Source organism: Rhinoderma darwinii, chromosome 8 (genome assembly GCF_050947455.1).
Source record: "Rhinoderma darwinii isolate aRhiDar2 chromosome 8, aRhiDar2.hap1, whole genome shotgun sequence".
In the NCBI taxonomy this organism is placed as follows: domain Eukaryota; kingdom Metazoa; phylum Chordata; class Amphibia; order Anura; family Rhinodermatidae; genus Rhinoderma; species Rhinoderma darwinii.
In genome coordinates, this window is record NC_134694.1 from 1,031,647 (window position 1) to 1,050,364 (window position 18,718).

Genomic DNA, 18,718 nt, shown 5'->3' on the forward strand with positions numbered 1-18,718 from the left:
GGCCTGATCCAGATTGTGATCGCTGTGTGAATAAGGCCTGATACAGATTGTGATCGCTGTGAGAATAAGGCCTGATACAGATTGTGATCGCTGTGTGAATAAGGCCTGATACAGATTGTGATCGCTGTGAGAATAAGGCCTGATCCAGATTGTGATCGCTGTGTGAATAAGGCCTGATCCAGATTGTGATCGCTGTGTGAATAAGGCCTGATACAGATTGTGATCGCTGTGAGAATAAGGCCTGATACAGATTGTGATCGCTGTGTGAATAAGGCCTGATCCAGATTGTGATCGCTGTGTGAATAAGGCCTGATCCAGATTGTGATCGCTGTGTGAATAAGGCCTGATACAGATTGTGATCGCTGTGTGAATAAGGCCTGATCCAGATTGTGATCGCTGTGAGAATAAGGCCTGATCCAGATTGTGATCGCTGTGTGAATAAGGCCTGATCCAGATTGTGATCGCTGTGAGAATAAGGCCTGATACAGATTGTGATTGCTGTGTGAATAAGGCCTGATCCAGATTGTGATCGCTGTGTGAATAAGGCCTGATCCAGATTGTGATCGCTGTGTGAATAAAGCCTGATCCAGATTGTGATCGCTGTGTGAATAAGGCCTGATCCAGATTGTGATCGCTGTGTGAATAAAGCCTGATCCAGATTGTGATCGCTGTGTGAATAAGGCCTGATCCAGATTGTGATCGCTGTGTGAATAAGGCCTGATCCAGATTGTGATCGCTGTGTGAATAAGGCCTGATACAGATTGTGATTGCTGTGTGAATAAGGCCTGATCCAGATTGTGATCGCTGTGTGGTTCCTTCCAGGGTGGACATCGTTCACCTCGCGCTCTACAACCTCGGGGTCCTCAGTAAGAAGAAATACTTTGATTTTGAGGAGATCCTGACTTTCGTCAATGACAACTGGGAGCGCCTGCAGCTCGGGAAGGTAAGAGCCAAATATCCAGGGGAAACGCCGGCCGCCAGCAAAAAAAACATCGCTACAGAACCGGCCGGGTGACCGCGCGCTTTACAGGGGGCAGTGATGTTTTTAGGTCAGTACTGGACGGTGTGTGACGCGGTCACTTCTGAAGTCACGGGATAATTGTGCCCATAGAAATACGCAACCTGTAAAACTCCCTGAAACTGGGACATTAAAGGAACCTCCGGCTAACTGATACTTCGTCTGAGGGCTTGTCCATGACCGGGGGATCCAAACAACACAAGAGAAACCCATGACCAGAGAACCCAACACCGGGCGCAGCCCCGAGGATCAGCCGGCAGCGCTGCTGGAAGTTACAGGCGGTGATCCGCGCTCCACTAGCAGTATATGGGACGGTCACTTGTATTGAGTCGTGTCCGGCCCGCACACCTCGTCGCTGCGGTTTTCTTCTGACATTACCGGTAACGTTTGGTTGTGGTATTCTGTATGTAAAGCAAGGTCAGAGGCCGCAGCCATACCAAACCGTGACGGGACCTTAGGTAGAAGGAGACATTGGGGTGCAGCCGCGGGAGCCGGTCCTAAATCATGTATGAAAACAAAATGACCCAAGTTTGTCCCTGAAATGATGATTTTGCCAGGCGACCACCGGATATCCGGCATCAGCAGAACTTCTGGGGTTAATGGGCAGATGAGTAATGGTAGTTTTATAATATATCCAGTATTGGAGGTCCATCTATCCCATCTGCTCATGTGTAGGAGCGCAGCCCCGCCATCATATCCATCATATCCATCCTCACCCCTGCTGGACCCAGAACATTAGGAAGAGGCGGATGTGCGACTGATCTATTACACGCATTCATCTCTGTTATTGTATCAGACCCTCCAGTAATGTTATTGAATGGCTGACCCCCCCCCGCTGTTACGTGACGTGCGTCGTGTTCATACAATTACTTATAACGTGTTGTTTGGAAATTCCCTCCATAACTAGAGTCCTTTGGAAATTGGGAAATTCTGGATTGTCTGGCAGACCCGGCTGGTTTTGGGTTATGCGTAATATCTGCCATTGGACAATCTCTGATACTGTCTGTTGAGCCGCTGTATCTAATCTTATCATGTGTGATACTGTCTGCTGAGCCACTGTATCTAATCCTATCATGTGTGATACTGTCTGTTGAGCCGCTGTATCTAATCTTATCATGTGTGATACTGTCTGCTGAGCCGCTGTATCTAATCCTATCATGTGTGATACTGTCTGCTGAGCGGTGTATCTAATCCTATCATGTGTGATACTGTCTGCTGAGCTGTGTATCTAATCCTATCATGTGTGATACTGTCTGCTGAGCTGTGTATCTAATCCTATCATGTGTGATACTGTCTGCTGAGTTGTGTATCTAATCCTATCATGTGTGATACTGTCTGCCGAGCTGTGTGTCTAATCCTATCATGTGTGATACTGTCTACTGAGCTGTGCATCTAATCCTATCATGTGTGATACTGTCTGCTGAGCCGTGTATCTAATCCTATCATGTGTGATACTGTCTGCTGAGCTGTGTATCTAATCCTGTCATGTGTGGTAATGTCTGCTGAGCTGTGTATCTAATCCTGTCATGTGTGATACTGTCTGCTGAGCAGTGTATCTAATCCTATCATGTGTGATACTGTCTGCTGAGCCGTGTATCTAATCCTATCATGTGTGATACTGCCTGCTGAGCCGTGTATCTAATCCTATCATGTGTGATACTGTCTGCTGAGCTGTGCATCTAATCCTATCATGTGTGATACCGTCTGCTGAGCCATGTATCTAATCCTATCATGTGTGATACTGTCTGCTGAGCTGTGCATCTAATCCTATCATGTGTGATACTGTCTGCTGAGCTGTGTATCTAATCCTATCATGTGTGATACTGTCTGCTGAGCTGTGTATCTAATCCTATCATGTGTGATACTGTCTGCTGAGCTGAGTATCTAATCCTATCATGTGTGATACTGTCTGCTGAGCTGTGTATCTAATCCTATCATGTGTGATACTGTCTGCCGAGCTGTGTATCTAATCCTATTATGTGTGATACTGTCTGCTGAGCCGCTGTATCTAATCCTATCATGTGTGATACTGTCTGCTGAGCTGTGTATCTAATCCTTTCCTGTGTGATACTGTCTGCTGAGCTGCTGTATCTAATCCTATCATGTGTGATCCTGTCTGCTGAGCTGTGTATCTAATCCTATTATGTGTGATACTGTCTGCTGAGCCGCTGTATCTAATCCTATCATGTGTGATACTGTCTGCTGAGCTGTGTATCTAATCCTTTCCTGTGTGATACCGTCTGCTGAGCCGCTGTATCTAATCCTATCATGTGTGATCCTGTCTGCTGAGCTATGTATCTAATCCTATCATGTGCGATACTGTCTGTTGAGCTGTGTATCTAATCCTATCATGTGTGATACTGTCTGCTGAGCTGTGTATCTAATCCTTTCCTGTGTGATAGTCTCAGATACACACACAGCACTACAGTTGCTGCTCTCTGTGATTAAGGCTTTGCTGCCACCTGGTGATAAAGCCCTGAATTACAGACCTGGGAATAGAGCATTATACTATACGTGTCCATGTTTTCTCAGTCGCTTTACTTTGTTAGATCACAGGTCGTTTGGGTGGATTATATTCTTGTTACAGTAACCTCCTTCCTGCACTTCTGACCTGTCAATCATTTCACTTCTAGCTGTCCGTCACCCTTGTGGAAGAGCGAGGGCAGCACCTCCTGGAGGCTTTAAACAGCTACAAAAGCAGGTACTGCTTACACCGGCCACTTCTGATGTCTGATGTTTATTTGCTAATAAGATCGATAGTGAACATTGTCCATAATAATGTAAGTGAAAAAAGGAAAGAAAATATCCCATTGCTCTCTATTTAACCACAGCATACAATGGCCTGTCCTCTGATCCACGGGTAATCTGCAGAATACAGTAATTCTGCGTCCCCGTCCCCCCGAGGATTCGTACCGGATAAAGAACATATCAAATGACCAACCTGCACCGAAATCGCTCATCGCACTAAATCTAGAATTGCTTCCTCAGGGCCAGTCTCCAGCAGGTGACCGGCCCGCACCTCATAAGGCTCTGAAATTACTGACTGTCGGGGGATGTTCACACGGCATATTCTCAGACGTTATTCGGGCGTTTTACGCCTCAAATTACGCCTGAAAAGACGGCTCCATTACGCCTGCAAACATCTGCCCATTGCTTGTAATGGGTCTTACGATGTTCTGTTCAGACGAGGTGTCATTTTACACTGTCAAAAGATGGCGCGTAAAAAGACGCCCGCGCCAAAGAAGTGCAGGACACTTATATACATTACATGCGGGACACTTATATACATTATATGCGGGACACTTATATACATTATATGCGGGACACTTATATACATTATATGCGGGACACTTATATACATTATATGCGGGACACTTATATACATTATATGCGGGACACTTATATACATTGTATGCGGGACACTTATATACATTATATGCGGGACACTTATATACATTACATGCGGGACACTTATATACATTATATGCGGGACACTTATATACATTATATGCGGGACACTTATATACATTATATGCAGGACACTTATATACATTATATGCGGGACACTTCTATACATTACATGCGGGACACTTATATACATTATATGCGGGACACTTATATACATTATATGCGGGACACTTATACATTATATGCGGGACACTTATATACATTATATGCGGGACACTTATATACATTACATGCGGGACACTTATATACATTATATGCGGGACACTTATATACATTATATGCCGGACACTTATATACATTATATGCGGGACACTTATATACATTACATGCGGGACACTTCTATACATTATATGCGGGACACTTCTATACATTATATGCGGGACACTTATATACATTATATGCGGGACACTTATATACATTATATGCGGGACACTTATATACATTATATGCGGGACACTTATATACATTATATGCGGGACACTTATATACATTATATGCGGGACACTTATATACATTATATGCGGGACACTTATATACATTACATGCGGGACACTTATATACATTACATGCGGGACACTTATATACATTACATGCGGGACACTTATATACATTATATGCGGGACACTTCTATACATTATATGCGGGACACTTATATACATTATATGCGGGACACTTATATACATTATATGCGGGACGCTTATATACATTATATGCGGGACGCTTATATACATTATATGCGGGACGCTTATATACATTATATGCGGGACGCTTATATACATTATATGCGGGACGCTTATATACATTATATGCGGGACGCTTATATACATTATATGCGGGACGCTTATATACATTATATGCGGGACACTTATATACATTATATGCGGGACACTTATATACATTACATGCGGGACACTTATATACATTACATGCGGGACACTTATATACATTACATGCGGGACACTTATATACATTATATGCGGGACACTTATATACATTATATGCGGGACACTTATATACATTATATGCGGGACGCTTATATACATTATATGCGGGACACTTATATACATTATATGCGGGACACTTATATACATTACATGCGGGACACTTATATACATTACATGCGGGACACTTATATACATTATATGCAGGACACTTATATACATTATATGCGGGACACTTATATACATTATATGCGGGACACTTATATACATTATATGCGGGACACTTATATACATTATATGCGGGACACTTATATACATTATATGCGGGACACTTATATACATTATATGCGGGACACTTATATACATTACATGCGGGACACTTATATACATTACATGCGGGACACTTATATACATTATATGCAGGACACTTATATACATTATATGCGGGACACTTATATACATTATATGCGGGACACTTATATACATTATATGCGGGACACTTATATACATTATATGCGGGACACTTATATACATTATATGCGGGACACTTATATACATTATATGCGGGACACTTATATACATTACATGCGGGACACTTATATACATTACATGCGGGACACTTATATACATTATATGCGGGACACTTATATACATTATATGCGGGACACTTATATACATTATATGCGGGACACTTATATACATTATATGCGGGACACTTATATACATTATATGCGGGACACTTATATACATTATATGCGGGACACTTATATACATTATATGCGGGACACTAATATACATTATATGCGGGACACTTATATACATTATATGCGGGACACTTATATACATTATATGCGGGACACTTATATACATTATATGCGGGACACTTATATACATTATATGCGGGACACTTCTATACATTATATGCGGGACACTTATATACATTATATGCGGGACACTTATATACATTATATGCGGGACACTTATATACATTACATGCGGGACACTTATATACATTATATGCGGGACACTTATATACATTATATGCGGGACACTTATATACATTATATGCGGGACACTTATATACATTATATGCGGGACACTTATATACATTATATGCGGGACACTTATATACATTACATGCGGGACACTTATATACATTTTATGCGGGACACTTATATACATTATATGCGGGACACTTATATACATTATATGCGGGACACTTATATACATTATATGCGGGACACTTATATACATTACATGCGGGACACTTATATACATTACATGCGGGACACTTATATACATTATATGCGGGACACTTATATACATTATATGCGGGACACTTATATACATTATATGCGGGACACTTATATACATTATATGCGGGACACTTATATACATTATATGCGGGACACTTATATACATTACATGCGGGACACTTATATACATTATATGCGGGACACTTATATACATTTTATGCGGGACACTTATATACATTATATGCGGGACACTTATATACATTACATGCGGGACACTTATATACATTATATGCGGGACACTTATATACATTATATGCGGGACACTTATACACATTACATGCGGGACACTTATATACATTATATGCGGGACACTTATATACATTACATGCAGGTCACTTCTTTGGAGGTTTTTGGAGCCATTTTTCATTGACTCCATTGAAAAACAGCTCCAATTACGTCCGTAAAAACGTCTGAACTTCCGGAGCTGTTTTCGCCTGGTGAACGCACCCACAGTGTTTAACTTGCGCTCTGATACTTGTGTCTCCCAGATTCTGATCTCTGTTTTTTTTTACTCTAATTATATATTTTTAAATATTTCAGGTTTCTTTGTGGCAAAGAAATAAAGAGAAAAAAATGCATCTTCCGGTTACGTATCCGGGTCCCGCCGAGTCCCCCCAGTAAACTCCTACCAGACAAACTGCTGGGTCAGACAGAGATCAGGTCTGCGGGTGATGTCAAGAAGAAGGGACGGAGCAAATACTCTCACAAAAACAGGTACAGTCATTGTACATCATAGAAGGACTGGAACTACTCCAACTCCAATGGGGAATTATTGTTTGTCTTTACCTCTGTCACCACATTATAAGTGGCCTATATTGTACATGATGTGATCGGCGCTGTAATGTAGATAACAGTGGTCCTAGTAATAAAGAGTCTGTCACCAGATTATAAGTGGCCTGTCTCCTACATACTGTGATCGGCGCTGTAATGTAGATAACAGTGGTCCTAGCAATAAAGAGGCTCTGTCACCACATTATAAGTGGCCTATATTGTACATGATGTGATCGGCACTGTAATGTAGATAACAGTGGTCCTAGTAATAAAGAGGCTCTGTCACCACATTATAAGTGGCCTATATTGTACATGATCTGATCGGCCCTGTAATGTAGATAACAGTGGTCCTAGTAATAAAGAGGCTGTCACCACATTATAAGTGGCCTATATTGTACATGATGTGATCGGCGCTGTAATGTAGATAACAGTGGTCCTAGTAAGAAAGAGGCTGTCACCATATTATACGTGGCCTATATTGTACATGATGTGATCGGCGCTGTAATGTAGATAACAGTGGTCCTAGTATCAAAGAGGCTCTGTCACCACATTATAAGTGGCCTATATTGTACATGATGTGATCGGCGCTGTAATGTAGAGAACAGTGGTCCTAGTAATAAAGAGGCTGTCACCACATTATAAGTGGCCTATCTTGTACATACTGTGATCGGCGCTGTAATGTAGAGAACAGTGGTCCTAGTAATAAAGAGGCTCTGTCACCACATTATAAGTGGCCTATATTGTACATGATGTGATCGGCGCTGTAATGTAGATAACAGTGGTCCTAGTAATAAAGAGGCTCTGTCACCACATTATAAGTGGCCTATATTGTACATGATCTGATCGGCCCTGTAATGTAGATAACAGTGGTCCTAGTAATAAAGAGGCTGTCACCACATTATAAGTGGCCTATCTTGTACATGATGTGATCGGCGCTGTAATGTAGATAACAGTGGTCCTAGTAAGAAAGAGGCTGTCACCATATTATACGTGGCCTATATTGTACATGATGTGATCGGCGCTGTAATGTAGATAACAGTGGTCCTAGTATCAAAGAGGCTCTGTCACCACATTATAAGTGGCCTATATTGTACATGATGTGATCGGCGCTGTAATGTAGAGAACAGTGGTCCTAGTAATAAAGAGGCTGTCACCACATTATAAGTGGCCTATATTGTACATGATGTGATCGGCGCTGTAATGTAGAGAACAGTGGTCCTAGTAATAAAGAGGCTGTCACCACATTATAAGTGGCCTATATTGTACATGATGTGATCGGCGCTGTAATGTAGAGAACAGTGGTCCTAGTAATAAAGAGGCTGTCACCACATTATAAGTGGCCTATATTGTACATGATGTGATCGGCGCTGTAATGTAGAGAACAGTGGTCCTAGTAATAAAGAGGCTGTCACCACATTATAAGTGGCCTATATTGTACATGATGTGATCGGCGCTGTAATGTAGAGAACAGTGGTCCTAGTAATAAAGAGGCTGTCACCACATTATAAGTGGCCTATATTGTACATGATGTGATCGGCGCTGTAATGTAGAGAACAGTGGTCCTAGTAATAAAGAGGCTGTCACCACATTATAAGTGGCCTATATTGTACATGATGTGATCGGCGCTGTAATGTAGAGAACAGTGGTCCTAGTAATAAAGAGGCTGTCACCACATTATAAGTGGCCTATATTGTACATAATGTGATCGGCGCTGTAATGTAGAGAACAGCAGTGGTTTTTATTTAGAAAAACAATCATTTTTGATGGAGTTATGACCTATATTAGATTTATGCTAATGAGTTTCTTAATGAACAACTGGGCGTGTTTTACTTTTTGACCAAGTGGGCGTTGTACAGAGGAGTGTATGAGGCCGACCAATCAGTGACCAATCAGCGTCATGCACTTCTCCCCATTCATTTACATAGCGATATCGCTATGTGCAGCCACATAAACACACTATAACATTACTGCAGTGTCCTGACTATGAATATACATTACCTCCAGCCAGGATGTGATGTTTATTCAGAATCCCGACATACAGCAGAGCGAGATCTCGCTGTGAATGACAGCTTACAGTGTAATCTCGCAAGACTACGCCTGCTATACTGTAACTCACAGAGACGCTACAGAAGTGTCAGGATTCTGAAAAGACATCACGTCCTTGCTGGAGGTGATGTCTATTCACGTCTCTTATTTTACGTGAGCGTTGACTTATCTGTTGCAGCCTCCTGCCCCGTGACCACCAAAGACAGAAGAGGAGCGGAATCCGCAGTAAGCAGTCCCAGTTCCTCCTGGAGGACGCTATTCCAAGTGTCAGTAACTTTCTACAAGAAAATAAAGTAATTTATCATGTTCTGTAATGGCTGATATTTAGTATTGTCGTCGTCATCATCATCATCGTTACTTGTTTCTGTCATCATGAATTGCTGTATGTGTCATGTGACCTCCATATCCTCTTTGGCCACAGTTTATAATGAGTCCTTTTCTTCCCTTTAATGAATTACAGAGCGACTTCACCTCGGCCTGGAGCACCAACCATCATCTGGCGAGCATCTTTGATTTTACGCTGGACGAGATTCAAAGCCTGAAGAGGTAAATTCCTCCCTATTGGTCTGATGATTTGGAAAACTCCAACATTAAGTCTCCGTTTATAAATGACTTTAGATATAATTATTTATTGCTGAGTAAGTAATTCCATCACGTCTTCCACTCCTGTAACATCCAGAGCTGCAGTCATAATTCTGCTGTGCTAACAGCGTAGCTCATCTCCTACCATACTCTGCTCTCTGCTACACCTGGAGATCTAGTTTGTGTTTTCTTCTACTTCAGACTACAGTGCTGCTTCCACAATGCAGCGCAATAGACACTGAACCAGAAGCAACCTGAAGGCTATCAGGAAACCAGCAGAATTCTGACTGCAGCTCTTGATGTGACTGGAGTATAGGAGTAATATGCTGTAAGTACAGAGAGAAGTAAAGTAATGCATAGCGTTTACAAAGTCGCTTATCATCATAGATAGAGAATACTGAAAAATAAAAATTGTGTATAAAGGGGAAAAATACCGTTTAATCCGATATAAAAGGGTCATAAACAACAGAATCGTGTTCACGGCGGACGTCCTAAGACTCGTGGCTTTTTTGCTTTCAATCTTGTGAATGTATTTTCTGCTTCTGTCACATATTTTCCTATCGATTTGTAGTGCAAGTTCTGGACAGAATTTCACTTCAGATCTGGATTCCAATGACGCAGCGAGCACATCCGGCTCTGCCTCTACCAGCCTGTCCTACGAATCGCAGTAAGTGGCGCAGCGCTGAGTTATTTGGTTTGGGGGTACATAAAGTAATGGAGACCCCCTGTTTCAGGAAAATGCTAAGGTCATCAGTTGATAAGGACATTCTTGTTTATTTTTTGAGTTTGAAAATCAGTCTTCGCTTAATACTTCTCACAGCTGAGGGTTTGTTACAATTGTATCCAATTTAAACAATCCTCTGTGAGGTAAACCGCTTAGATTCCAGACTGACACATAGAAAAAAAAAAAACAGGAAACAGATTTGTGCTGCTGCTGCTGATGTGTTTTGCAGATTGCATACGTTGATGTTTCCATTAGCTGACAGCAAGCAGAAATAATGTGAAATTGAAACAAAAGGTATGTTAAAAATGTGCGGACGTTTTAATTGTATGATGTTTCATTATTGTATCTCTGGTTTTAGGGGCCATGTAGGAAGCAGGAAGAGAAAGTTCACCTCGAAGATGTATTCTTCCTTTGAATCCAAGAGACGGGCTGTAAACCGTTCCGAGCAGCAGAACAGCAGCGCCGGTGAATTGATTGAATACACCAGGCCGTCAGATTTCCCAGACAACGGCATCGCCGGTCATACCTACGAAAGCATCAGCCAGGACGACGTGTCTCTGCCGCACCTGAAGACCTCGATCACCAATTACTTTGGAGCCGCCGGCAGGTTAGCATGTGGGGAGAAGTACCAGGTACTGGCGCGGAGAATCACCCCGGAGGGCAAAGTTCAGTATCTGGTGGAGTGGGACGGAACAACTCCATACTGAAAGCGATGTATAACCGGAGTATATATTGTGTATGTTAGTCAAATAGCCAAAGGTTGGGTCAGCTGGCGGCAGGCGGCACTCCCTGCTATGAAGCTGGTGGGCGGTGGCGCTGCCAGTAATGAGGGCATTGTGTAGGTGCCGAAGAGACTTTTATTAACTTGCTGCAATTATGAAGAAAGTACTTAATACAGGGTAAAATGCCAAATTGCCTTTTTTCAAGTTTCATTACTTACAAATTTATTAACATTTGTGGTTTAATACGCACTGAGCGGCGCGGTAATACGGCCGCCGGCCCCCTCTGATTGTACAATCATCAATTACGCCACAAAGTGTAGGACCAAAGACATGAAATCCCCGCCATTCAGATAAAGCTGATCCTTTGTACATTGTAAAGTTCTGCGACTTTCTATTAGAATTCCTCACCATTTTCATCTCTGCTTGTAATCGGTGGATAAAACCAGTTCTTTACACAGCTGATGGTTTGCGACACTTGTCTCCAGTGTAGACCGCTCCCTGTTACGAAACCGCCTGGACTGCAGATTGATATTTTACCTGCTCTGATGCATTGTAACAAACTATCAGCACAGAAGAAAGACTTGTGCTGCGAAGGTGTTTAGCTCAGAGGATGGTCTACAGTGTATACAATTGTAACAAACTCCGAGCTGTGAGAAGTATTTGGCCTGGGGGGATTTCAGCCTCTAGATATAAACAGAAAATTTCTCGTTCACTGACAACAAGTAGAGATCTTGAAATAGTGAGGAATTGAAATACAAAGTGTATTAGAACGTTCAAGCACTTTTTCTTTTTTAATAAGACTTGACTTTTAAGTTTCCTCATACGTCCTTGTAGCTCTTTGTGAAATATGTTTATAGATTAGAAGCCACCGTGCCATCACACCGCCCCCGCCGTGCCATCACACCGCCCCCGCCGTGCCATCACACCGCCCCCGCCGTGCCATCACACCGCCCCCGCCGTGCCATCACACCGCCCCCGCCGTGCCATCACACCGCCCCCGCCGTGCCATCACACCGCCCCCGCCGTGCCATCACACCGCCCCCGCCATGCCATCACACCGCCCCCGCCATGCCATCACACCGCCCCCGCCGTGCCATCACACCGCCCCCGCCATGCCATCACACCGCCCCCGCCATGTGTTACAGAGGATGTGGGGGCTTTGGGTCATGAGCCTTTTCCGCACTTTCTTCCTCCATCATTTTGGTCCAGGTTTTGCTTCTTTACGTTGTTAGGTAAAGTCTGATCCGGTCTTTCTATTTTTGCGGCTGATTATTGGTCTGCCCCTTGTGGTGACCCCCTGTATTTGCTCTCATGAAGTCTTCTCTTTATAGTATACTTAGATACTGAACCTCCTACTTCCAGGAGTCAGCACTTGGGTAGATGTTGTGATGGGGTTTTTCTTCACCATGGACAGGATCCTGCGATCATCCACCACTGTTGTCTTCCGGGGACGTCCAGGCCTTTTGGAGGTCACGAGATCACCGGTCCGCTCTTTATTTTCAAGAATGTACCGGACTGTTGATTTGGCCGCTCCTGACATTTGTGCTTCTCTCTGATGGATTTCTTCATTTTTTTCAGCCTGACGATGGTCGGTGTCACTTGCATTGAGAGCTCCTCTGACCTCATGTTGTGGGTTCACAGCAACAGCTTCCAAATGCTAATGTCACATCTGGAATCAACTCCAGAACTTTTTCCTTTTTATGATGGATTAACGAGGGAACAGCCCATTAAATAGAATGTGAGATAATTGTCCAGTTACCTTTGGTCCCTTGAAACAGAGGCAGCTCCATATTAAAAAGCTGTAAATCCTAACCCCTTCCTCAGATTAGGATGTGAAGACCCTCAAATTAAAGCTGAGAGTCTGCACTCTAAGCCAAGATTATATAACTGGATATTCAATATGTTCTGGTAAACAGCTAAAATGCCAAAACCTGTGACACTGTCCAAATAATTCTGGACCGAACTATAGATTCATTACACACAGAGGTCCTACTGAGAAGTCTGTCCAGTATCTGCCCCCAATACTCGGCCGGGGCTCCGACTGCATGAATAACTGCATCACTGCGGCGTGGCATGGAGGTGATCAGCCTGTGGCACTGCTGAGGTGTTATCAATGCGGCATGGCATGGGGGCGATCTGCCTGTGGCACTGCTGAGGTGTTATCAATGCGGCGTGGCATGGAGGTGATCTGCCTGTGGCACTGCTGAGGTGTTACCAATGCGGCGTGGCATGGGGGCGATCAGCCTGTGGCACTGCTGAGGTGTTATCAATGCGGCGTGGCATGGAGGTGATCAGCCTGTGGCACTGCTGAGGTGTTATCAATGCAGCGTGGCATGGAGGTGATCAGCCTGTGGCACTGCTGAGGTGTTATCAATGCGGCATGGCATGGGGGCGATCTGCCTGTGGCAGTGCTGAGGTGTTACCAATGCGGCGTGGCATGGGGGCGATCAGCCTGTGGCACTGCTGAGGTGTTATCAATGCGGCGTGGCATGGAGGCGATCTGCCTGTGGCAGTGCTGAGGTGTTACCAATGCGGCGTGGCATGGGGGCGATCAGCCTGTGGCACTGCTGAGGTGTTATCAATGCGGCGTGGCATGGAGGTGATCAGCCTGTGGCACTGCTGAGGTGTTATCAATGCGGTGTGGCATGGAGGAGATCAGCCTGTGGCACTGCTGAGCTGTTATCAATGTGGCGTGGCATGGGGGCGATCAGCCTGTGGCACTGCTGAGGTGTTCTCAATGCGGCGTGGCATGGAGGTGATCAGCCTGTGGCACTGCTGAGGTGTTCTCAATGCAGCGTGGCATGGAGGTGATCAGCCTGTGGCACTGCTGAGGTGTTATCAATGCGGCATGGCATGGGGGCGATCTGCCTGTGGCAGTGCTGAGGTGTTACCAATGCGGCGTGGCATGGGGGCGATCAGCCTGTGGCACTGCTGAGGTGTTATCAATGCGGCGTGGCATGGAGGCGATCTGCCTGTGGCAGTGCTGAGGTGTTACCAATGCGGCATGGCATGGGGGCGATCAGCCTGTGGCAGTGCTGAGGTGTTACCAATGCGGCATGGCATGGAGGTGATCAGCCTGTGGCACTGCTGAGGTGTTATCAATGCGGCGTGGCATGGAGGTGATCAGCCTGTGGCACTGCTGAGGTGTTATCAATGTGGCGTGGCATGGGGGCGATCAGCCTGTGGCACTGCTGAGCTGTTATCAATGCTGTGAGGGTACGTTCACACGCAGTGAGCAAAAACGTCTCAAAATACAGAGCTGTTTTCAAGAGATTTTCAGACGTTTTTTGTGCCACTCGCGATTTTCGCTGCGTTGCTTACGGACGTTTTTGGAGCTGTTCTGTAGAGTCTATGAAAAACCGCTCCAAAAACGGATGAAGGAGTGACGTGCGCTGCTTTTTGCGGCTTCTTTTTTTACGCGGCCATTTTTCAAAACACTCTGTCGGAACAGAACGCCGTTTGCAGATGTTTGGAGGCTTTTTGCTTACAATTTTTCAGCCGTTTTTCGGGATGTTTACGGCCTGAAAAACGACTGAAAACACTCCGTGTGAGATTACTCCGCAGACACCTCCAAACATACACAGTCCAGTGGAACCTGCTACGTTTTTTGTTTTTTTTTTTATTTCTGTCGGATTAGTTTGGAATTTGACAGGGAAAAGCCTCGGTTTGCCTCCGTATGACATCAAAGGCATGGATAGATCACTCTGTGTTGTACCTTAAGGGGGCGCAGGGCTTCCTATTCTGTTGTATATCCGTTCTGCCTGTAGAGGGCGCACTTATATTAATCTTCAATTAGCACCTTCATAATGCCGGGACACAAAGCATACGTAGAACGTAACGCACTTAAGAGTTAAGACCGCGGAACAAATCTGGTGGAAACGGTTTGTATTTGCTGTTCCTGTGAGCGGTGACTCAGCGTCTGACGACCTCATTACTGCAGAAGATGCAGCCAAATGTTATTATACAGCCGACTCCGGGATTCCAGAACAGGAACAACGTAAATCATTACCCATGTCATGCTGATTTACACTGTACCGGTGGAGATGGTCCTCCCCTCCCCCACCCTCTCAGGCCAAAATCACATTTAGTTTGGAAACACTTCGAGTATTTAATACAGATTTTTTTTTTAGCCAAAGTCGGGCAGGAGAAGTATAGGGGTGTGTTCACACTGGGCGGATACGCTGCGTAAAAGCACACCGCGTATCTGCGCCACGGGGAATTCCGGCTGAAAAACCGCACCAAATTGTTGTTGTTTTTTCAACCGAAATGTCAGCTGCGGAAAACTTCCCCTAAAAAAAACCCAAAACATTCATCCTCACAAAGCCATGGCGAAGCGTCGCTCAGTTCACACGTAGCGTAAATACTGCGGGAATCTGCCGCTGAATTCAGTATCCGCAGCGTGTGGGTGAGACTTGAACAAATCTGCGGTGCGTTTTTGGATCTGCAGCCCGTCCATTGTATTTGCGTCATCCCTGCTGATTTGCTGCATTTTTTTCCCATTGAGTTCAATAGGCAGGTGGAGGAAAAAAAAAACCTTATACTTACCCAGAATCCTATGTTTCTTCATCCGGGCCGGCTTCCTGGAATGACATGTGAGCGCTGCAGCCTGTGATTGGCTGTCGCAGTCACATGGGATGAAACCTCCTCCCAGGAGGCCGCGCTGCAGGACGGTGGAGGGACAACGGACATTCCGGTTGAAAAACTGCAGCACAATTTGATGAGGTTTTTGGGCCGGACTTCCCTGCGGTGCATAGGGAGGATACACTGTGTGCTTTTACGCAACGTATCCGCCCTGTGTGAACATTCCCTTAGGCTCCATCCAGACATTGAGGTGCGGTTAAAAACAACCACAACCGTATTAAAGCGCACCACAACTGCAACGTCTGAATGGACCTCAAGCTCTTCCTTTTAGATTTCACGTTACTTTTGAATCTCCTTTTTATTTTTGAATCTCCTTTTTTATTTTCCCTAAAAAAAAAAACTGCAATAAAACTCTGTTTCCCGGCTTAGGGTAAGTTCACACGGCCTGTTTTCGCCCAAAAAACGGCCAAAACATCGGAAGCAGAACGCCTCCAAATATATGCCCATTGATTGAGATGGAAAAAACGGCAGCAAAAAAGAAGTGCAGGTCACTTCTTGGGACGTTTTTGGAGCCGTTTTTCATAGACTACAGAAAACAGCTCCACAAACGCTGCGAAAATCGCGAGTGGCTTAAAAAACTTCTGAAAATCAGGAGTGGTTTTTCCTTGAAGCTCCTCCGTATTTTCAGACATTTCTGACTCCGCGTGTGAACAGCGCCTGACAGGTGAGGTCGTGTCCTGCCATTGAATAAAACAAAAAGCCACGACGCTCCGAGCCGGCTGAGATTGTAACAATAATGGGTTCTGCAATGCCTGGCGCACGAGCGCCCCATGTCAGCCGGAATCCATCACGCACCCCAGTTTTTTACACCAGTCACATTTTGCAAACGCAATAAAACAAAAAAAATTACGTGAAAAATGAATGTGGTTTTCAGATGCATTTTTTAAATAAACAAGTGGCTGAATTTGCCGCCTCCCCTCACTGCTCTCTCGGCCAATCAGAAGCTCAGGGAGGCGTCATGTGACCTATTCAGATTTGTAGCCAACACATGAGACTCTTCGGATCTCCTGACAATCTGGGGGGGCTCCATCATGACCACTTGCTATGTTGCCCCTCCCCCTCTCTATACTTTTTCGCGGAGAGGTTAGCGGTTCAGTGTCTGACCATACGGCGGCCTGCGCTGTGTATCAGGTGACCGGCGCACTAATACGCAGCTGCTCGGATAACAACGTTATAGCCACATATACATTTATATCGATATCTACTCATTAGTATTTTTCATAATTAATATAAAAAGAAAAGACGTTTATTTTAGATAGCGCTCGGCGGATGTGCGTTCTACGCCGGCGAGTAATGATTGTATTTTATCATTTGCTGCTAATAATCATCTCCTCGCGATGTCTCCCGGGCTCCGTGTGGATCAGCTCAGCGTCACTAGATCAGCAGGTCGGATAATGACCCCCAATCAGCGCCGTCTCCGGAAATAAGGTCATTACAGGTCACAGATTTATACCAATAACCTGTTGTGTAGAAATGTATTTTATTTTTGTTACATTTTTCACATTGATTTCTGATTTGTGACATCACCGGGTGTGACGAGGGTCACAATGTTTATCAATAAAAACTGGTATATTTTATCATGTGCGTCATCCGTGTTCTGGGGTCACCGTGGTCGTCATCGTTACATGTGGAGAACGAGGGGCTATAAACTTTTATTACAATGAATACAAACGTTGTTATGTTGTGGGGGGAGCAGGGGAATAGCTGTGTGTAGAGGTTGGGTGACCGGGTGACCAAAAGCCATCTCTGTATAACTGCCGACATGGTGGACTATGAGAGAAACTCCCTGTCCAAGAGCAGTTCTAATACACTTTATTGGGGCGGGGGGGGGGGGGGGCGCGTTGAAGGAAATCCATTGCTAGTAATATTGAGGGGATGTTCACACGCAGAGATTTCAGGGCGTAATCTCCTCGAAATACGCCTGAAATAAACGCCTACAAACATCTGCCCATTGAATTCAAGAGGAAAAACTGTTTTTCATTCAGACGGGGCGTTTTTTTTTATCGGTGCGTAAAAAGAAGGAACATGTCACTGCTCGAGACGTTTTTGGCGCTGCATCAATGGAAAAACAGCCCCAAAAATGGCTGAAAATCATAGACTGGTTTCCCTTGAAATCACCTCCGTCATGTTCATTCGTTTCTGATTCTGCGTGTGAACAAGGCCTTAGGTGGAGTAAAGAAATCAAAGTGTGACAACCTCATTTAAGAGGCTGAACTGTGGTCAGAGTTGTTGTCGCTTCTCCTCCCCCGCTCCCCTTGATGGCTCATACACAGTGCATTACTCAGCAGGGGGCGACATTGAGCACAGGAGAAAGCTGAGGCCAGAGGCTGGGTCACCGGTCAGTCAGCCAGTAATTAACATATAACATTAGACAGGTGAGGAGTCATTAGACACAGGTGAGGAGTCATTAGACACAGGTGAGGAGTCATTAGACACAGGTGAGGAGTCATTAGACACAGGTGAGGAGTCATTAGACACAGGTGAGGAGT

At 44.6% G+C, this 18,718-nt stretch overlaps 1 protein-coding gene across 2 annotated transcripts in view; it reads left to right on the forward strand.

Moving 5' to 3' along the window:
• PHF19 (PHD finger protein 19) overlaps window positions 1-14,337 on the forward strand; it is a 30,028-nt gene extending 15,691 nt beyond the window's left edge. The window contains exons 5-11 of one of the 2 annotated variants that reach the window (XM_075834591.1): window positions 823-943; window positions 3,652-3,719; window positions 7,284-7,457; window positions 9,739-9,853; window positions 10,021-10,106; window positions 10,714-10,809; window positions 11,225-14,337. In XM_075834591.1, coding sequence (XP_075690706.1) covers window positions 823-943; window positions 3,652-3,719; window positions 7,284-7,457; window positions 9,739-9,853; window positions 10,021-10,106; window positions 10,714-10,809; window positions 11,225-11,573 — 1,009 coding nt within the window. In that variant the 3' untranslated portion in view covers window positions 11,574-14,337. The remainder of the gene's footprint in view (window positions 1-822; window positions 944-3,651; window positions 3,720-7,283; window positions 7,458-9,738; window positions 9,854-10,020; window positions 10,107-10,713; window positions 10,810-11,224) is intronic. The other variant, XM_075834592.1, reaches the window with a different exon arrangement.
• The last annotated feature ends 4,381 nt before the right edge of the window (window positions 14,338-18,718 follow it).